At 44.7% G+C, this 21730-nt stretch overlaps 2 protein-coding genes across 3 annotated transcripts in view; both read right to left on the bottom strand.

Moving 5' to 3' along the window:
• Window positions 1–395: 395 nt before the first annotated feature.
• On the bottom strand, window positions 396–21728 carry UPF3A (UPF3A regulator of nonsense mediated mRNA decay). Of its 2 annotated transcripts, XM_032496557.1 has the most exons (10): window positions 21406–21728; window positions 20394–20500; window positions 18744–18850; window positions 17514–17612; window positions 17280–17390; window positions 14089–14144; window positions 13840–13998; window positions 8398–8558; window positions 6390–6663; window positions 396–1406 (listed from the first exon to the last, which is right to left on the bottom strand). In XM_032496557.1, exons 1-10 carry the CDS (start codon window positions 21697–21699, stop codon window positions 1254–1256), a joined length of 1521 nt encoding a protein of 506 aa, XP_032352448.1. In that variant the 5' UTR covers window positions 21700–21728; the 3' UTR covers window positions 396–1253. The 2 variants fall into 2 exon arrangements, with proteins under 2 accessions (XP_032352448.1, XP_032352449.1); XM_032496558.1 differs by lacking the exons at window positions 396–1406; window positions 8398–8558 and having other exon boundaries at window positions 6501–6663.
• The window catches only part of CDC16 (cell division cycle 16), a 38798-nt gene continuing 37461 nt past the window's right edge, over window positions 20394–21730 (bottom strand). The window contains exon 19 of the transcript XR_004325830.1: window positions 20394–20500. The gene's annotated coding sequence lies outside the window, so the exon portion shown is untranslated. The remainder of the gene's footprint in view (window positions 20501–21730) is intronic.

Consider the following 21730-nt stretch of genomic DNA (forward strand, 5'->3'; position numbering starts at 1 on the left):
TGAAAATGAACACTAACAACCTATGGTTTGTTACACAGGCCAAATATGGTCTGCTGCTTGTTTTTATGAATAAAGTTTTATTGTAACACAGCCCTGCTCATTCATTTACTACTGTAAATGTATTATAATGCTGCTTTCTCACTACAGTGGCAGAGTTCAGTAGCTGTGACAGAGACCATGTAGCCTGCAAAGTCTCAAATATTTATCATCTATCCCCTTTCAGCCAGAGTTGGTGTGGCTGGGTCAGCTGGGCCTCCCTGGTTCCACAGTAAGTTCTTCTCTCCCCTCCCCCACAAAATTTTTGGGGCTCAGAAGTCAGAGCAAGAGCACAGCAATGCGTGAAACTGACTGTATGTCCAACAGTCATAGATGTTTTTTAATAATAAATAAGTCAGTTTTTGGTAAACATTTTATATTTTATAAGGAGTAGACATAACCAGCAAAATAGTCAGATGATTGAAGCTACATTTTTAAAAAGCGGTATTTTGTTACATACAATTCTATGTAGGAAAGGTACCATAACTGGAGTTCACATTCATAGCAACTAAAATTTTTATTTAATAAATTGGCATAGCACCAAAAACACATGAACATTTAAAATATTCACTAGAAGGAAAAAGTACTATAGAACGCACAGTTGCAGAAAGCTACATTACTATTTTAAAATAAACTGCCTCAGACTGCAAAGAGGAAACCCACAGACGCTGCACTTAGAGTTCCCATCACAGGGGTTACAACACTGTGGTGTCAGAGGCCATGACAGAGGTGCGCAGGGGGGACGGGGCACAACGGCTATAGCGGAATGACAGCTGCTCACTTTCCAGAAACCACAACTCACAGAAAACCAACAAAAAGCACGATGAGATACAGACCCCAACAGAACCCTTGCTTACGAATGTGTGAAACGCAAAGTCCAAGTTATGTTTAAGGTGCTTTAGATACTAGTCTTCTTCCCTGTTTTGGTCATACTTTTCTGCTTCCTAAAGGAGATTTTTTTCCTGTATTAGTTGTATTATATATACTAGTCTGTACTAAAAACGGTAAAATCTATGTAAACTGTTCAAATTTTTAAAAGATCGCTCCTTAAGAATGGTTTCTAAGCCACGTTAATAGTTCTGGTTTCTCATTTCTTTATAAGGAGTAAATTCACCTTGCTCGCTTTATTCCAGGCTAATTTATACACTTGTGAAATGCCTCCTTGAATCCACAGAATGCCGAAGGGAGCTCACCACCGTCACAAATGCGCACGTTGCTCAGTCTGCCCCTTCGCTCTTCTGGGATCCAGCCTCTGTGAAATCTTCCGCCTCACCCCTCTTCCTGACATGGCCCTCCTCGAGGGGTCTTCCATCACACTCGCGGGCTCGGACACACGCTCTGGGCTGGTACAGCTGCACCGCTGGCCGGTCCTGCCAGGAAAGAAGGTGTGTTACTTTTCCAAGGGCCAAAAACATAGGAAGGGACACAGTTCTATTTCTAAGACCTGATAATCCTAATTATCTAAAGAAAATCAGTCTTGCAGCTAAAAACCAGCTCTTTTCACGTATTATCTCAGAAATCAGGCATTTTGAGACCAAAAAAGCCATGAAAAGGAAGACAGTTAATATTTAAAATAAATTGAAAGCAGGTAAAATTAGTATCTGGGTAAGTTACTGTTAAAACCTAGAACACCCTATACAATTAATACAATCATGGCATTCCCCTCCCATTTTGAGAGATGAAAACTCCAACACACACATATCTCAGCCCCTCAAATTCACCAGGGAGGATGTGAAGTCTGAAACAAAATGAGGTGTGGCCCCTCAGAGAGATGGCTTTTTAGAGCTACTAACTAAGCAGTCATTAACATTTGTAATAAGCAATTTCTGTGTAGCTTATTCCTGAACTGTTACCTTTACAGAAAATAAACCTAACCAGTCATCATACTAAACTCTTAGAGATAGTGGGATTAAATACCTGAAATGAAACTAAACTGTTCAGGGAATGGGGAGAGGAAGCCAGCTGGCTCAGCATGGACCCAGCCCTACGGCCGAGGGAGGGGGCAGCTGACCCAGCTTAGCAGAGCTTCCAGCCCTGAGGGAGTAGAGCAGCCCCACAGCCTCCATGGCCACCTGGGGGCCCAGGACAGCGTGAGTCAGGTGGGCACGTCCTGGGCTGGGTTTCTCCAGGGCCCACCCTTGGGCTGTGTGTGGAGGCCTCACATCACCACCATGGGGCTTATCGAAACACTCTTCTCCTTGGCCAGGCTGAGAAAGGAAAAGAGTGGGAAAGGGCTTGGCAGGCCCCATGGATCTGAACTCCTGCGTGGCCCGAGAGGCAGGCTCCACACACCACCTCTGCCTGGGGCTCTGCTCTCCCAAGTAACGTGTGCACAGAGAGACCCTGAAAGAGCATAATCGCTTGCCGAGCCTCGTAAGAAAGGAGCCATCACACACAAAGGTGTGCAAAGACCCACACCACTCACTGCTGCTAAACAAAAAGGCAGTTAAACACAAGCGTTCCTGTGAACAAACCCCACCAGAAAGCCCCATGGCTGTACCTGGTACCTGAGGTTAAGGTACCTACAGACCCTTTGAGTAAAACGGGTGTGGCCAGTCAAGGGTGACGATGAGAAGGCCCTGCTGTCTGGAGTCCTGCCTCGCCTTCACTGGGGATGCTTTAAAACCAACGTCACTGACACCCACCACACCCTGGACGGATCTGCAGGGAGTTGCGCCAAGTGGAAAAGCCAGTCTCAGAGGCCACACACATGCTCCCAATCACAGAGCTCCCTGAAAAGACAAAACCACGGAGGCAGAGCAGAGGTGGCCACCAGAATCACGGGCGGGCTGGGAGGTGGGTGTGCCCTGCAGCTCGTGACCAGCACTGGGGCAGGGGCCGGGGCCTGGCAGGGAGATGACCCCAGTTACAGTGCTTCTCTGCGACAATGTGACCTGAATAAAACTTAAACTCAAGCTTCTGAAAGAAAAGCTGTCTGTTGGGCTAAGTTAAGTACACAATCCCAATTCCATGCTGATTGTGTAGAGCAAACCTATGGTGTTTATGAGCTTTTCGAATATCCAAGAACAATCAGAACACTTTTGGGGGGATCAGGATGGAGAAGGGGAGGACACAGAGCTCACCTCCCCCAACAAACACATCAAAAATAAATCGACCTGTGGAACAATTCTCACATAAAACTAGCTAGAGACTAGCAGAAGATCTCCTATGCAACGAAAGCTGCAAGAAAGATCTCCATGTAACTGGGCAGGATGGGAAAAAGGCATCTGTGGGGACCCGTGTCCCTGGTGGGAACTGTAAGGAGGTGAAGATCCGCATGGGTGGTCCCTCATCCTGGGGAGCAAGCAGGTCCAGCCACAATCTGGGTATCCCAGTCCCAGGGTTCTGCTTGGAGGAGATGGACTCCCTTGCCTGCTGGGAAATCCGCTGAGACAGAGAAGGGCTGGAGAAGCTCAGACTCCACTTGTTAGGAGCACAAGTGTGCTGACAATCAGGGTGGAAAGAGAGTCTTGCACTGGCAGCTGCCACCTCACTGCACTTGGGGCAAACATCCTGGCCTGCTCACTCCACACCACAGCCTGGTGTGAGATCTGGGCAGAGACTCAGTCTAGCAGTGCAGAGACAGAGAAGAGCGTGGGACTGTGGTACAGGTGAGGTGGCAAAGGCCACTGTTGGCATGTGCAGGAGTACACAGCGGTTGTCTCCGAGCAAGAGCCCTCAGCTCCGCCCACTCCAGAGCACAACTTAGTGTTGGATCTGGGGCAGAGGGTCCTGGGAGAGTCTGCCACAGAGGCAGCCCAGACCCCAGGCAGCAGCACAGCCACCTCAATTCCTGCAGCCACATTGCCCTGACCCCCAGCCCCACAGCCTACTCCACAGCCTTGCATGAGATCGGGGTAAACACAACAGAGAAAGGGATGCAACTCTGGGCTGCTTCTGAGGGGAACCACAGATGCCCACACAATCAGCACGTATGTCTTCTGTGACTGCATGGGCCACATTTGCTTTTTAGCAGTCACCTCCTTTGGGGCAGGACACACACTCAAGGGCAATGAAGCTTTACTGAACCCAACCCTCATGGCTTCTACTCCAACAATGGGGGAACAGACCTCACCCCTGACAGGAAGCCCCCACTCATACCCTGCATAGGGTCTAGATACTCCAACACCAACCACACCTCCTATCAAGGGGATAATTGCCAGCACACCCTGAGGAAAGACAAGGCTTCCATACCAAACCAGCCCTTATGCCAAAAACACTGGACATACATAGTTTATACATAAAAACACACTATTAAGACCACAGTAGACAACTGTTTCTCCTAAGTTCACAGAGACAGAGAAAGTAAAATAAAAAGGCAGAGGAACCACTCCCAATTAAAAGAACAAGAGAAATCCCCTGAAAGAACAAATAATGAAACAAAGCTCAGTCTACTAACCGACTAGACTCCAAGTTCAAAAAGGAAGTAGTAAAAATGCTAACTGAATTAAGAAAGATTATTGATAGAAATGCAGATCACTGTAAAAAGGAACTAGAAACTATAAAGATGAACCAATCAAAAATAGTTCAATTGCTGAGATAAAAAACAATCTAGAAGCAATTAACAGTGGACTAAGTGACACAGAAGAACAAATCAATGACCTGGAAGAGAGAATAATAAAAATCACGCAATCGGAACAGCTGACAGAAAGACAAAGGAAAGAAATGAAAGCAACATACGAAATCTATGGGATAATGTAAAATGTACCAACCTGTGTATAACAGGGATTCCAGAAGGAGGAGAGAGAAGGAAAATGAAAATGTATTTGAAGAAATTATGGCTGAAAACTACCGTAACCTAAAGAAGGAAACAGATATCCAGGTACAGTAAGCACAGAGTCCCAAACAAGATAAACCCAGAGACCCACACCAAGACTTGTTATAATTAAAATGGCAAAAGATAAAGATAAAGAGAGGATTCTAAAGGCAGCAAGAGAGAGTCAGTTACAGGGACCCCCCTGAGGCTATCAGCTGATTCCTCTGGAGAAACTCTGCAGCCAGAATGGAGTAACATGATATATTCCAAGTTCTGAAAGGAAAACACCTGCAACCTAGGATACCCTACCAGCAAGATCATCATTTAGAACAAAAGGAGATACAAAGAATTTCTCAGGCAAGGAAAAATGAAAAGAATTCAGCAATTCTTAACCTACCTAAAAAGAAACACTGAAGGGTCTTCTGTAAATAGAAAAGAAGAAAGAATCTATAGGAAAGGGAAAGTCACAACAGGAAAGGCTGAAAATCACTTAAATAAACCAGCACGTAGATTAAAAAAACAATAATAAAAAAAAAAAACCTGTGAAAAACGATTACAACTACAATTAACAGTAAAAGAATATGCATGGAAATATAAAGTAGGACATCAAAATCACAAAACGTACAGGAGAGGGATATCAAAAATGCAGCTATTTCAGAATGTGTTCAAATTTGAATGACTATCACTCAAATTTAATTTCAAAGACATTCTTGAACTCCATGGTAACCGCCAATCAAAAATACACAACAGAGTCACAAAAACCAAAAAGAAAGGAACTCAAGCATACCAAAAAGGAAAATCGTCAAACCAACAAAGAAAAACAACAAGGAAGAGATGAACAAAGAACTACAAAAACAACTGAAAAATGACTAAAATGGCAATAAGTATACACCTATCAACAATTACTTTAAGTGTTAACAGACCAAATGCTCCAATGAAAAGACACTGAGTGGAAGACTGGATAAGAAAATAAGAACCTCCAACATGCTGCCTACAAGAGACTTACTTCAGGGCAAAACACAGACAAAGTGAGAGGATGAAAAAGATATTTCATGCAAATGGAAATGCCAAGAAAGCAGGGGTAGCAGTGCTCATATCACATAAAACAGACTTTAAAACAAAGGCCATAAAGAAAAAGAAGGGCATTATATAATGATAAAGGGATCAATGCAAGAAGAGGGTGTTATACCCATTAACGTATATGCACCCAATACAGGAGCACCTAAATATATAAAATAAAGACTGACATAATGGGAGAAGCAGACAATAATGAAACTTAAGCCCACTGACATCAACAGACAGATCATACAGACAGAAAACCAAAAGGCAACAGAGATACTAAATGACACAATAGACCAACTGGACTTAATTTATACCTACAGGACTGCATCCAAAAACCCCGGAATACACATTCTTTTCCAGGGTGGACCCTCACTGTCAAGTGTGCACCCTGCACCTCAAGACACCACGCAGACTTCCCTCGTTTGGTTAATAAAAGAATTTCTGTTTGGAAAAGCAGCGGGAAGCCTGCAGAAGCAGTTTATATTTTCAGCAGATGGAAATGAAGTGAGAGGTTATCCCAAGTGAGTGAAAGAACCTTGTTTCCCAGGCGCTTCTTTCTGGCCACCAGCCAGTCCTCACTCCTCTGCTCCATGGGGGCGCCCCAGTCCTGGCTCCCTGCCCTCCCTCTGTCTGGGGCGAAGCCTTTCCCTGACTTCGTCTCTTCATTGCCTCTTCCTGAAAGCCTGTCCAGCTCGCAGTGAGCTCTCTGCTTCCTGCTGTCGTCCAGGTGGTGTCTCTGTGCTTCAAGTTCTTGTTCCCGGCATCTTCTTTCTGCATCCCTTTGCTCTTTATCACTGTCGTTTTGTGACCTGTGATTAAACACAAATGATCAGCAACCTCTTGCAAACTGCTTGTCAGTTACCCGTCCTCCCTTCCAGACTGGAAGGTCAAAAACAGGCCAGGAATACGTAGGTCTGCTCATCCCCATGGTGCCAAGTTTGCACATGACAGGTATTCAATAAGAAACTTTTGAAGAGATGAATAAACAACAGTAATAACTATATTTGCTGTTATACCTGAGTGACACATATGTAATAGGCACTATGGGAAGATACCATGTACACATATTTTTATTATTCTCAGTAAATACAACCTCCCCTTTTCTGAAATGAGATTAACAGTGGTCAAGGGACTTTCCTGAGAGCCCAGATACACATCCATCATGACACAGAGCCGGTATCTACAGCTGCATTTCTGCTCCAAGCAGAGCTAAAGTTAACTGAAGATTAACGTATGCTGTTATCAAACTGTTAAATGAATAGAGAGAAAGTAAGTGGCTACTTAGCTCATCTGGTTCTTAAAGTCTTTCTCTCCACGAACCTCACACACTGTCTGGCTCCCCGCGCACAAAGGCAGCAGAGCAGACAGGAACAGAAAGATCTACCAGAAAAGCACAAATCTGTGCAAGAAACATGACAAGGGCACTCTGTGTCACAAGCAATAGTAACAGAAATGCCTGTAACATAAACCAGAGTGTTAAAAGACCATAGATTTGATAGTCACACATGAATTAATTTTATAAACAAACCAATTAACCAGAACCACCAAAAAGAGGACAAAAACTTTATCACAACTCTGTACAAGGAAGGCAGTAAGAAACCATTCAGATTATATTGATTCTGGACAAACAGCAGCCTAATCCCATGACCTCACCCTGCTCCCTCCGAACTCAAACCTACTTCCAGACGCTCTGTGAGCAGAGGGGCCCTGGGCTCCAGGAAGCTCTGCAGGCGTCCAGGTCCAGCCCATGGGTAAGAGCCCCTGGTCAGGGGAAGAAGCAGCCCAGCTGCATGTGGCACCCGACTGTGGGGAGGGGATCAAACCCTGAGGACACAGGGCAGGAGGCAGGGGCTCCCTTCTGCCAAGCCTCTGGCTGGTCTTTGGCCCCACTCAGAGACTGCCATGTCCCATCCCAGAGAACACTGCCTGAGCTCCTCTCACCAGCTGCTCATCATGAGCAGGCAGAGGACCCCCGCTGGCGGAGGGGGGCTAGCAGAACACCAGTACCCACAGCTGCTGGTCAGATCCCGTGGTGGGACAGAGGGTTGCCCACTCCAGCAAAGGAATGACAGTACTTAGGGTTCTATTTCTGTATCACAAAAGATTCCCAGCACCTAACAGACTGGGTTCTCAAATCTGTAATTCTGTAGATGAATTGAAGGAGGTCCGGAAGATCAAGTGGGCAGAGTATCTCAAAACAGAGAGGAAAATTACAAACTGATAAAAATCCCAAAGGAAGAGAGATTGGGAAGATCTTGAAACCCAGAAGTGCAGTGACAGGGGCCCAAGAGAAGAGGCAGGAGAGGACAGTTAAGGAGATAACACAAGGACATGCCCCTTCTGAAGACAAACCGAATGGGTTCACCAAGTTCCCACTTGACCAAGGAGGGATAACAATGTGGACAAGCATATTCTGGCAAAATTCCTGAATTCCAAGCATACTGTGATGTGTAAGTACTTGCACTGGCAAAGGAAACATGACCGTGACCCAAAGGCCACCTCAGACAAGCAACATGGTCAGAGAAACAGAAGCACAGGCTCACTTTTCCCTGAGCTCCTCCCGTGAGCTCTCCAAGGGCCCAGACTTCATGCCTGCATGGCTGGGACACAGTTCCCGTTTCCCATCTCCGGGGTCAGTTTCCTCTCCTCTTTCTTTTGCTTTCTCAGTGCTTGGTTCTTCTCCCTTTTCTGGTTTCTTGAGAAGCTGAAAAATTATCATGTTAGTAAAATATCACTTTAAGAGTGTATCATGGAGGGTAGGGTGTAGCTCAGTGGTAGACTGAATGCCTAGAACGCATGAGGTCCTGGGTTCAAGCCCCAGTACCTCCATCAAAAAAAAAGGAAACCCAATTACCTACCCACAGAAAGTAAATTAAAAAAAAAAAAAAAGAACAATTTTTTTTAAGTTTATCATAAAAGAAGTTATTTAATAAATAATTTAAAATACACAACAATACTGAGTCCAAATGTTTGAACAGCAAAAAGAGTAAGCTAAAGGCCCACTGAACGGGTTTTTGGTAAAATACACAGGGGAATGTTCAGTCAATGAAATACTCTGTAGCTATAAAAACAATTTAGGATAGTTACTGTGATGAAAACTTACTTATACTAACGAATAAAAGAATGTTACAAAGCAGAATGACTTCTAGCTATATGTTGATTCACACACACAGAAAAATGTCTAAAAGGCTTGCAACACTGTGTTAACAGTGATCATTTTTAGTTGGCAGAACTGAAATGATTTTCCATCATCTACAGGTTTTAGTTTTTCTAAAATGAAGACGTATCACTTTCGTAATAAGGAAAAAACCTTTTTTTATTTTTAAAAAGACTGCTTTATATTGATGACTTTGAGACTAGTTTAGAGTTTTCAAACACTGTTCTCTTTCTGGAGAGAGACTCAGAGGTTGCTAGGATCCATTTAATTTGGTATGAAACTGGCCTCCCTCCCTGTTCTTACTCTGAAATTTAAGTACTGCAGGGCGAAGTCAGTTTGTAGAAAATGAACGGAAGGTCTGCTTAACGGGAATTCTGTTCTCCCTAGACATATTCTATATTGCAGCACAGCAAAACTATACACAGATACATTTAGACTAAACTAGTTCCTTTAAGAATGAAACATGGGCTGACAGGCAAAATGCAGAAAGGTGCTTCTCATGAGAGGTGAACACCGTCACCTGCACATATGCTCTTACTCTGCCTGCGGGGGATCTGCGAATTCTAACACTTCCTTTCAGATAACACTCTATATTTTTTTTAATTAAAAAAGCAATATATGCTGGTAATAAATGCAAACCCCAGGGAGGGGCAATAGCATACACCTCCATCCACCCAACAGATGGTTTTGTGCACCTCTGAACCGTTTTTACTCACAGTATTTCTGGAACCAAAGGTTAGGGTTAGACCCCCCTACCACACCACTTCTCCAACACAGGCTGGGTATCCCATGGTTCACCCCAGTCCTGACACCATCTACCTGCCATTAATGTCAGATCCCACGAGACTGTCCCCACTTCAGAGGCCAGTTTAAGTCCCAGGTTGTCTGGGACCAGCACTTCTGATGGGCTGGCTATAAGCTCAGGGGGGTTCTGAATAAGAGTGACTCACGGAACTGTGGAAAGTGTGTCACTCACTATGAGTGGTTTGTTATAAATGGTACAGTGCAGGGACAGCTAGATGGGAGAGATGCGAGGACACAGCAGCAGGGAGAGGTCTGAGGCTTCCATGCGCACCTGGGATCCGCCTTCTTGGCAGCCAGATGCACGTGCTCACAAGCTTGGGTGCTCTCCAAACCCCCCACTTAGGGGACTTTCAGAGAGACTCCATTACACAGGGCTCACTGACTGAATCACTGGCCATTGGTGACTGAACTCAACCTCCAACCCTCTCCCCTTCTGGAGGTCGGGGAGTGGGGCTAAAAGTTCCAGTCCTCTAATCATGCCTTGGTCTTTCTTAAGCCCCATCCTGAAGCCATCCAGGGCCCCAGACACTGGTCAGCTCATTAGCATACAGACACTCCTGTCACTCCAGAGACAAGGGTTTTAGGAGCAGTATGCCATACATTGGGAAAAAGACCCTGTATCAGGTGCTAGGGATACAGTTGGGAATAAGAGACAAGTGCCCACAATTAAGGAACTTACATTTAACATTCTAGCTGAGGCAGTGGTGGCCGTGGGGGTGGAAGACTGGTGTACACAGTGACAGAAACAGAAAAGAGTGAACAAGACAATCTCAGGTGGTATGAATGCTACAAACACACAATAAAACAGAATAAAAGGACAGTGAGATGTGCGGTAAGGGGAGGAGAAGGAATAGTTTCTCAAGGGGGTCAGGAATGGCATCTCTGCAGATAAGATGTGAACAGGGACCAGACGGTGAACAGGAGCCACAGATGAGAAGGCGTGAGTCTGGGGAGAAAAGCTCCCTGTGGAAGCGGGGAGGGGGAGGAGAGAGGGACAGGACACAGGGGAGGCAGAAGCCAGGGCCACATCCAGGGAGCCCTGCCCAGCCCTCAGTTCTACTTGTTCCACAGGCATCTGCTTTTAAAGAGCTTCGTGAAAGAGATCACACAATTGTCTTGGATAATGCTATTTATAGCCTACAGTTACGTACTCAGGATTTTGTTTGTAACTGTGCTAACCTGACCTACCTCAACTTGAGCTCACTGCTTAGTTTTCAAGTCCTTGGAGGAAATAAAATGCTGAGTTGCTCTCCCTAAATCATATTTTTCTTTACTGTTAAAAACAGCCACGAGAGCCTCTCTCTGCCTCATTACTTTCAGGGTATTAATACAAATTCTTTCGGCATTTCTTTGCAGATTTTATTTTTCAAGTTCTCTTCTTTAAATTAGAATTCTCCAGAAGAATCATAGGTCAGAGACACCCAAATTGAGCACAGATGCTCATTAAAGGCTACGCCTGGAGTCAGACACATAGGGTCAGGTCAGAACACCACACACTGCGGAGGACAGAGCTGTGGACGGCTCATGTCACAGGTCTAACCTACCACCAGGATTCTTTTTTACCAGATTGGAATAAGACTAAGCCTTTCTCTCACTGTGCCCATGTTTTGTTTTCTTTTTTTCTAGATAAAGAGTCCTACAGTTACTTTCACTGACTTAAAATTTTTTATTATTATTATTTTATTTTATTTTTTGGCAGGGAGAGGTAATTAGGTTTTATTATTTACTTTTAGAGGAGGTACAGGGGATTGAACCCAGGGCCTCATGCATGCTAAGCATACGCTCTACTACTTGAGCTATATCCCCACCTAAATTTGTGTTTATTTCTTTGGCTTATTTTGGATGCTAATTCCATACTCAAAAATGTAAAAGTAAAATGCTATACTCCAAATATTTTGTCTTACTTAAAGTCATAGTGAAAACTGTGGGCTACAAGTTTCAACGACTCTTCCTGAAAAACTCTGATAGCTGTTGACAAAAGCGCTTCTGAGAATATACAGCCTTAGACTAGCTATCATTCTTTGCTGAGGAAAGTAAAGGAAAAGGTTAGACAGTATTTGCACACCTGTGACCATAAAATCTGCATTAAACGTGTACCTACTTCCTCGCAGGTCATGACAGAGCGGCCTTTCCACAGTGACAAAGACCTTCCCCATAACGTGAAGGTTTCATTTGACTAGTTATCCTTCAAGGGCTGTTAGTTCACACTGCTGAGACTATCTGCATTTGCCACAGGAAGTACGTCCGCTACACTTTTGTTATGAAGAGTCGCGTGCTCACTCAGGCCACACGGACAAGCAGAAAACACCCTCTCCGAGTTACTTCCTGAGGGACCCCGGCCTGGCCTGTTCCCGGTCCATGTTCTGGCAGATGTGGGGAAGGTGATCTTCACTGAATACTGCTGACTGGCTTCCTCTACTTCATCAGTGTTATTATCAGATTATGAGACTTTAAAACTACACAGATCTGTGTCCAATTCTCAAAGCCAAGATGAAAGAAATGACTTGGGATGATTTCTTGTGGGGCAAACGGCTCCCTACTCATCTTTGCACACTGGGGTTTCATCTTTGCCACAAACGTGTGTGAGCAACATGGCCTGGCCCACACCTTCATCAAGCTGAGTTTTTCAGCAACGTCCTTAAACTTAAGAGAGACATTTCAAGAAACAGTCTTCAGAAATAATGTCACTCATTACTGCTGTTCATAAATACTTCAGGTTTTCCTCTGGCACTTCCTCTGTCCCCACTTGAGATTAGCTGGGGATGTGCACCATGTTTTGGCAGGTGAAATCTGAGCAGGTAGGATGGATGTCACTTCCATGTGGAAGGCTTAGGAACTAGCGTGCAATGTGCTGTGTTACGCATCCCCTTCCCCTGTCATTAAGACTGCGGAAGCAGATGCCAGATGGTGCCTCCATCAGCTTGGGTCACTGAGTGGCCGTGTTGGGCAATGCACAGTCGACAGCAATGTGGCCCAGAAAAGGACCTGAGTTATGTGAAACCAATGAGATTTTGAGACTGTTACTGCAGCATAACCACCAGTCCTGACGGATACAAGTAGTTGTGTGTTTCATAGGAATGTTGTTGAGACATTGTTCCCTCCATTGCTAGTGAACCCCACATGACCACCTATGCGGGAAATTGTTTTAGAAGTCAAAGTCCAGAAAAGGCTTTGCTTCCCTTGAAGAACTGGCATGTTTTCTCTGCATGGATAATGGAAACTGTTTCTGATCAGCTTTTCTGGTTTTGACTGCCAAGCACATCAGACACTGACCGACAGCTCAGTTAGGTGTTTGCGACCTCTTTCCCATCCTTCCCTGGCTACCTCTGTTCCTCCAAGTCCTGACCTTTCATATTTTTCAATTTATATTATATAATTTTAATGAATCCCTAAAAGGTACCGTAAACCCTTCATGGAACAGGTAAGATTCACATTAGGCTACAATCCGGGCTCAGTTTAAGTCACCTGAGCGGAGCACTGAGAAGGCGAGGCTGACCCCAATGCGGACAGTAAGTTTTACACAGAGGAAAGCTCCCTCTCAGCACTAAGCCACACTCCTGAGAGAGTGCATCAGCCAAGGGAGAAGCTGGGCGAGGGAGGCAGAAGCCGTTGCTGCCACAAGAGAAATGGGACAACCCGGTTCTATGAGTCAGGCTTCATGTAGAAAGGGCAGTGAACACAAAGCCAGCGGGTTTCAAATATGCAGTTTTTCAGTCAAGAAATCTTCCTTCAAAGGCAAATATAAGCAGAAGCCCAACCTATGACATTCAAATGTGGGGCTCCTCTGGGTGCCGTGCTCCTGTCTCCCCAGGAGGCCAGTCCCCTTCCCCACCCACCTACGTGGTCCTCCCAACACAGCACGCCCAAGGAACCCCAGGGGCTCGGGGAACACAGTGTGAGAAAAGAACTCTAACAGTTAAAGACTACACTCATTGAAAATGTTCTTAAAGTTCTAAAGAGCTAAAATACCTAAAAGGTAGAACTATTTTTGGAAAAAGGAAACGAAACGTCTAATCAGAATTACCTGAATCCTTACTTCTTTCTCCGCACTTCTTTTTGGCCTGTCTGCCGCTTTTCTCTTACATCTTTCCTCCTCTCTCCTCCTCTTCCTCTCTTCTTCCCGTAAGCGCTTCTTTTCCAACTCCCTCCTCCTCCGTTCTTCTCGCTTTTCTTCTCGAATTCTCTAGAGATGTGGGAAGTACGTGCATAAACTGTCTGCACTGGACGTGACAGGAACAGGAGCGCTGTTCATCAGGTAAAAGGCCAGACCTACCTGCTTCTCTAATTTTCTGTTTTTAATATATTCCAAAAGAGGCGTGGTTCTTCTAGCTGAAATACAAAAATTGCAATGTGGTATTACCTCTAAAAAAAGATTTCTTTCCTTTATTTTAAATACTTGCTTTCAATTCAATCTTTAAAATAATTAGAGGAATTAAAATATACATGAACATATACTATATTTGAGGGAGTTCTTATTTCATCACTATAAAGTCAAATAATTTGGAGGTATTGACAATTTTACACATGCTAGGCATTTAATTCCAGACTCTTCAGGGAATCTTCTATATTACAAATATGGTATAAAAGCAAAATGAGTACAATACATTAAACTTCCCAAATGTTATGACTATCTTAACATTTTTGCTGATAATTTAAATCAGCACATAACATTTGTAGATACAGTCAGCCCTCCGTACCTGCAGGTTCAACATCCACAGGTTCAACCAACTGTGGATCAAAAATATTTGGGGGGAAAAGTCCAGAAAGTTCTCTAAGGCAAAACTTTGAATTTGCCACTGAGTGGCAACTATTTTCATAGCGCTCACAGCAAATCAAGTACTATAAGTCACCTCGAGACGACTGGAAATACCCGGGAGGGCGTAGGTAGGCCACATGCACGCACAGCACTGTGTTTTAGAGAGGACTGAAGCGCCCACAGACTTTGGTATCCGTTGGGGGCGGGGGGAGGGGGGCTGCTGGAAATCCGTGCAGACTCTGCTCTGCACTGTGGAAGTTCCGGCCTTGCCCACCAAGGGCAGGGCTGAGACCCTGGATGGGTGGAGGTTGACATGGAGACTCGGCCTGCCTCCCTCCTTTCCTGCAGAACACCTGCCTTGTTACCCCAAAGCAGTGATGTGAATGAGGGGTAAATGAGACCTTGCATGAGAAAGTGCTTTACAAACCATAGAAGTGTCACTGTTAGACCTCCAGAGAGCTGTTACCACAACCTATGAGGAAACCGGGAAGCTGAGGCTCCGGACAAGGTCACGGGGTTGCTAAGTCTCAGAGCTGGGACTGAGCCCAGGTTTGTCTGCTCTGTAGACCCTGATATACACTGAACTAACCTGAACTTCAGAGTGAATTAAAACTTCCATTTAACCCACTCTGCTTAGACTTGATCGTAAGAATCCACTAAAGGCCAAAATCTAAGAAAAGAAGAAGGCATTTGCCACAAATTGTCTGATTAAGATTAAACCACACAGGCAGAAACAGGAGTCACAGAAACAAAGCCCTCGGCCTGGTCCCGGGCTGGCGGGCTTCCTCAGCAAGTCACTACCATTCGTGTCCCACGCACCCAGCACTGGGCCGGGTACTGGGAGCCAGAGAGGACAGAACTGCACCCTGCTCTGCAGGAGCATGGCTGGAACCTGCAGGGTGGTGTGTGTTTGACCAGCAAGGGGGTATCTAAAACTGCCCAGACATTAAAGCCCTCACTACTTTTCTGAAGCTATCCTATACAAGGGCATTCACAACAAAGCAGTGAAGAAGTGGGTGGGGGAGGGAGGTGACTTGTGTCAATTTCTGATCTTCTTTTAGTTCTTCTTAAATTCAGCATATTTCTACAGTGAGATCACAATCTGTCCTCAAAACTGTTTCTTCCCTACTTCAGTAACAGTGCCATGGTCCACGGACCTGCTCAAGTCAAACTCCAGGAGGCCCTGATTCCTTCTGCTTTCTTACTGCACATGCCAGACCTCAGCCCAACCCCCAGAGCGCACGCCAACTCGGCCAGCCTGAGTCAAGCGCCTTCCCTGACCACAGCCTCTCTACTAGGGCCCAGCTTCTACCAGCACACACCGTCCCCGACGCTGGAGCAACCAGAGACCACACCACGCCACTCCCTCAATGGTTTCCAGCGTCCCTCCAGTAAAACCCAGCCAACCGTGCTGTGCCCCATCTCCAGCCCATCTGCCCCTTGCAGGCCACGTGCCACCAATGGGCCTGCGCCCGCTGCTCCGGGCCCAATATGCCAGCAACCAGCCCTTGCTTCCTTGCCTGGCTGGTCTCAGGTCAAATGCGGTCTCAGAGGGGCCTCTCACCAAGCCCTTACTCTATTCCAGTATGTTTGTGGAGCTCATCAGGAATGGAAACGCTCTGGTTTGGGCATTTCTGCACGTGTTTGCGGCCATCACCCCAACAAGAGGGCAGCGCGTGAAGGCAGGAGCCAGTGCACCCCATTCTGGTGCAGTCCCCGGTACCCAGTCAGCACATGCAGGGCATGTGTCCACAAATACTTCAGTGAGTAAGTCTTCTGAGCCACATGTTAAATCATCTCTTATAAAACTCCGTTACTACACTAATGAATGTTTCAGTAATGTTCACCTTTTTGATTAATTTACTCAACAAATATTTACCAAAGACCTAAATTTGTCCAAGCAATGTATTATATGCTGAGACTAAAAGACAGAAATACAGTCCCGTTGGTGGGTGTGGGGTGGGGGAACAAAATGAGAAGAGAGTTAAGGCAGAGGGAGACAGACAAATAAGATAAATTATCAACAGTGTCACTGGCCTGGCCTGTAAGTGTCAGTGGGTGAACAGGGTGCAGGCATCAGGAGGGGAGGGAGGAGAAGGGGAGGGGAAGGGAATCGGAGACAGAAAGGGAGACACTACAAGCAGACTGCCTGATAGAAAACAGGGTTTCATGTCTCCAAGTTCTGGGGGACTGCTACCAGGAGACAAGCACTTCTACAACGTACCACCTGCAGGTATAGGGTTGAAGGCCTGATTCACACCAGACTCTTGGCTTTGGCTGGGCTTACCCACTGGCTCAGGAGGACTAAACAGTTTTTTTGAACAGCGGCAAGATGACCTCATACTTAAGCAAAGCATCTCATTTGTGGGACTGCTCTTTGCAAACATGTCTGATTTCAACTTTGAGACATAAGGCTTTTCCCTAATGCAGCCAAGCACACAGCACTCAAATGTCTTCTTTGTTGTTCACACAGAAGCATCATAACTCTGAAACAAAATGACTGTAACTGAAAACTCTGGTGTTCTCCATTGACAGATGCTCAGAATTATTTTCCCAAGTTGCCATCTCACCATCCTTTTGTCAAAGCTGGGAAATATGCACATTTCTGTCACGTGTCGGTTTTTTATCATATAATGAAAAAGAAATAAATATATACTCTATAAATACATATCTCAATAAAGCAAAGAGAAGAAATGAGCAAAACAGACCAATAAGTTCTCTTGTCTTTGCTTCTATGTCCCCCAGAAGAGTTTCAGGATTGGCACTAGTTTTCTCCTCCTCCACACAGTAAGCTTCTAAAAACTTCTTATATTCTGGATCTGTAAATTAAAATAGACAGAAAGAGAAGAAAAATATTCCTTGCCATATACAGGAGAGGAGTCATACTTGATCAGTGTATTTAATTTGGTGGTTTTCCAACCCAGCATCTGAAAAGGACGCACCATCTTCAATGCTTCCAGTTTTAGCATCTTTTTTCTTTAGCTTCTTTTTGGCTATCTTCTGGAATGGAGCAAATTCTACCACTGCAGGATATTCTAGGCCTTTAACAGAAAACAAATTACAAAAAACATTCTGAAATTCTACTGTATTCATTTTGGAAGACAATGCACTAGCTTACTTAAGGATTGAACACAGCATTGACAATATTACTGTTTAAACTATAATTTAATTATACTTTCAAGTAATTGTAATCTTAGCATGTCAAACTCCAGACTTAAACAAAGGATGCACAATTATTTGTTAAATAAAACAAATGTTTTATTTTGTTGTCGTGGTGGTTACAAGATTAAATACACACAAAATTCATTAAACTGTATACCTTAAAATGCTCATTATTAAAGATATGTAACTTATACCTCAATAAACGTTATCACTCTACCACCAAAGAGTTTATCTTAGAATATCTTCAAATAGGTTTCCTAGTCACATTTAAAATTTTTAAGTTTTAAAAGGTTAATTCAATTATCGATCTGTTATGTGAGTTCAAGGAAATGATTCTGCTTAGAAGATACACTCAGCTAAAAGAGAGAGCTTCAAACTGAAAAGTTCACAATGAAAGTCACTTGAAACTGATTTTGTTGTTATGTGAGGGGAAACAAACACACAGAAACTTTCACTCAGAGAATCCACTACATGATTACTGAAAAAAAGATGGAACACTTCTACCTTGGCACTAAACTCACTGAGTAATCACTTTTAGATTTGTCAGATGACTATGATATTTTAACTCTCATTTATCTGGAAGACATGTTTGTGCTACCCTCAACTATCCAGAATAAAGTCAAGAACCTGGAGGAGAGCAGGGCTTCAGATAGGCAGGGACAATGTCTGACTCATTTGTATTGCTGTGTCCACAATGCCTAGTACATAGTATTAGGATACAATAATTTAGTTCAGGGACATAAAAAGTTCACTTCTCCAGAAAACTCACTTATATGAAAAACTTGACTCATGATAATACATAAATAGGTTGTCACTACTACACAGAATTGCTGGAATTTCTGGTTTATATATAATTTTAATTTTAAACATAAGCACATAATCACAGTAATAATCAAAATTTATGAGTTTTAGATTAGTATCTAAGAACTTCTTAATTAAAACTCACAAACATGCAGCAAAACTTTTACTTAGAGATTATAATAAAGAGTTTAAAAAGCCAGTGATCCAACCTTTACTGTCAATGAAGATATATCCATCAAAACGATCTCTAAAAAGCAGGATGTCATCAGGGTTTCTAAAGTTAATGTACGCTCTTGAATAGAGATGAGGATAAAGACTGAAATAAGACATAACAATGAAAATGGTTAGTAAAAAACTTAGGACTTCTTTTGGTTTTGTCTTTTTTTCTTTTCTGGATACAACAGACTACTTCAGATACAACCTTTATGCCACAGAATCATATCTCAGTTAATTACAACAATCTGGATATTCTATAGCAAAAAACCAAAAACAAAATATTAACTGAGATCTTTTTTTTTTTTTTAACTGAGATCTTTTTAATGATTTGGGAGAGACAGTTTAGGTTGGTTTCTCTACTGCACAGAGCCAGGGTTAAAATACTGGTCCTCAGAGGTGGAAAACCAAAGGCAAGGTTATTCAGAGATAATTCCTAATCATGCATCATGACTGCAATGCAACCTGGTCATGATTCATTGAGAAGAAAACATTATACTGTAAAAGAGATCTTTTGCTGATTTAGAGAATATGTTTACGTATCTTAAGAGTATTTATTGTAGCACATGGCATGTGGTCTACAGAAGAACTAAGCCTTTCTCCCCTTTCTCACAGCTACCAATGCCCTTCACAGGCAGGGACTTTCAACCCCAATTCACAGATGAGAACACTGAGGCCCAGAGAAATTAGGTACTTGCAGAGGGTGTAGCTAGTTAAAACGTGGGACTGGGATTCCAGTCTGAGTCCCTCTGAGACCAGTGCCTGACCTCCTTTAACTGTACCAGTTTTCCTAAACTTTAGTCATGTGAAAAGTCATCTTTATGTTTTTTTAACCATATTTTTTTTACCTGTGATATTTTTCTTTGACTGAACTGACATTTTTTATTTAAATGCATTTACTCAAAAGGAAAGTTTATATGGCTATCATAAATGAGAATGCATGATACTAACGATAAAAAGAAGAATAAAGATAATGTGAAAATCACTAAAAATCAATAGTGAAAATTGCTAAATTCTAGCCAAACTGTCACCTGTTGAAGGGCAAACTTGAGGTCTGCTCTCTTTTTGTTAATAAAAAGGAGATCTGGAAGTGTTAAAGTATTGTCAGAATCATCTTACTACCAAGCTGTAAAAGGGAAGTAAAAAAATACAGCTTGGTTGGGGTGGGTTGGGGTGGGGGGTGTCAGTGGTGGAAGGGAGCACTGGGAGGTTTCTGGGGTCTGGAATATTCTGTTTCTTTATCTAGTGTTAGTTACGTGAGTTACGTGGGCGAATTCACTTGTAAAAATTCATTAGGTTATACATCTACTGTTTATTCACTTTTCTTTGTTGTATTTTAATACAATTAGTTTAACAGGCTGTATGAAATCAGGTTTATTGATATACAAAATGAAAAAAATTAAGTAATATGTTGTTAGACTGTTTTTCTTTTTAGACTATGTTGGTGCTACAGAGATACTCAAATTTATTTTAGAGGAATTGAGTGACCTTCCTACTTAGGAACGACTTGCAGAAATAAAGGTCTGTACTGATTTCCAGGTACATGTGGGAAAGAAGATGGAAACAGATGGTTTCTATTATCTATATTACTTCACCATCAACTGACAGTGCCTCTCAGCTCGTTAATGTTGGTAAAAGCTTCTCACCTGAGATCAGCAGTAAAGAATTCAAAGTAATCATGTGCGGGCAGAGGGTGTAGCTGCTCCGCCAGCTGCTCCTTGGTGAGACCGGGAGGAAGCCGCCGGATTACCACCTGGGGAAAAAACGCTGTCTGGGTTTTGTTTCACTAGTACTGTATCAAGCTTTAATTACCTGAATGCTTGGTCACCTTTGTTTATGCTCAGAGTAAAATCTAAGCCAAGAGACCAGCAGAAACACGCATTTTAGGAAAGATTCAGAAATACATGCATGGAGAACACGGCTATCAAAAGGGTAATGAGGGCTGAACGGTCAGAAAAGGCTGTGCATAGCAGCTCTTTTTCGTGAAATCATTTCATTAATACCAGACAACGGCTGGCATGTGCCCCCCCTACCCTCTTCCTGCACGAGGGGCCATACTGGAATGTAAGATACATGTACGAAACACCAACAGCAACAAAACATCGACGCATCTCTTCTTACTGCCGAGAGAACTCCGCCCGCTGCGGACACCTTCCGCCTGCTGACCGTCCGCAGTGTTCACCCTCGTCCACTATCCAATGCTACCAGGCTGTCGGGCTGTGCCTCTCCCGGCCCACCGTCTTCCCTGGACCAGACCGGAACGGACCCTCGCCGAGCCACCCCTCCCTCTCGGGCCCCCTCTGGCCGCGGTCCTCCGCAGCGTGGACGGCTACTGCCCGGCGCTGGTGAGCCCAGCGATTCAGCCCCAACGGGACATATCCTCAGGCTGAACTGACTTTTCTTCCTCCTAAGCCAGGAAAGATTGCGTCAAGGGGGTGTAAAGCTGGGTCTCAGGAGGCACCAGCCCCTCCGCCGCTGGAGCAGCGCAGCCCGGCTGCTGTCCGCGGTGCTGAAGCGTCCGCGGCCCCGCCCCGAACGCGAGCCGGGAGCCTGGCCCCGTCCTTCACCTCGCACCGCCCCAAAGCTAAGACCCGTCCTCTTCTCGCGAGGTTTGCCGGCATGGCTCCACCCCCACCCTGCCCCCTCTCCCCACCCCACCTTGCTCAGGACCGTCCTCTTCTCCTCGCGAGGTTTGGTTACACCGCCCGCACAGCCGGAGAACGAGGCCACTGGTGCTTCGGGCTCTCGCCGCGGAGAATAGTGGCAGAACTGGGCTTCCGCGGGTGACGGCTTCTCCCTCCCGCTCGGGCCCCGCGCAGCAACGGCCGCCCCGGGGCCGCCGGCCCCCTCCTTCTCCGAACGCATCCCGCACCCGCCGCGGAGCCGCCGCCGCCTCCCGTCTGGGCCGAAACCTCGCGAGAACTGGGCCGCCCCCACCCAGCCCGCGCCCATCGGAGGCCGCACGCCCCCTTATCCGGCCGGT

Source organism: Camelus ferus, chromosome 14, assembly GCF_009834535.1.
Source record: "Camelus ferus isolate YT-003-E chromosome 14, BCGSAC_Cfer_1.0, whole genome shotgun sequence".
In the NCBI taxonomy this organism is placed as follows: Eukaryota; Metazoa; Chordata; class Mammalia; order Artiodactyla; family Camelidae; genus Camelus; species Camelus ferus.

Coding starts and splice junctions, on each gene's coding strand:
- UPF3A (XM_032496557.1), bottom strand. CDS start 21,699: ATGGGCGCGGGCTGGGTGGGGGCGGCCCAGTTCTCGCGAGGTTTCGGC. Junction 8,559..13,839: donor AGAAAGAAGTAAGGATTCAG/GTAATTCTGATT, acceptor ATAATTTTTCAG/CTTCTCAAGAAACCAGAAAA. Junction 6,664..8,397: donor CGGGAGGAGCTCAGGGAAAA/GTGAGCCTGTGC, acceptor GTTTAATCACAG/GTCACAAAACGACAGTGATA.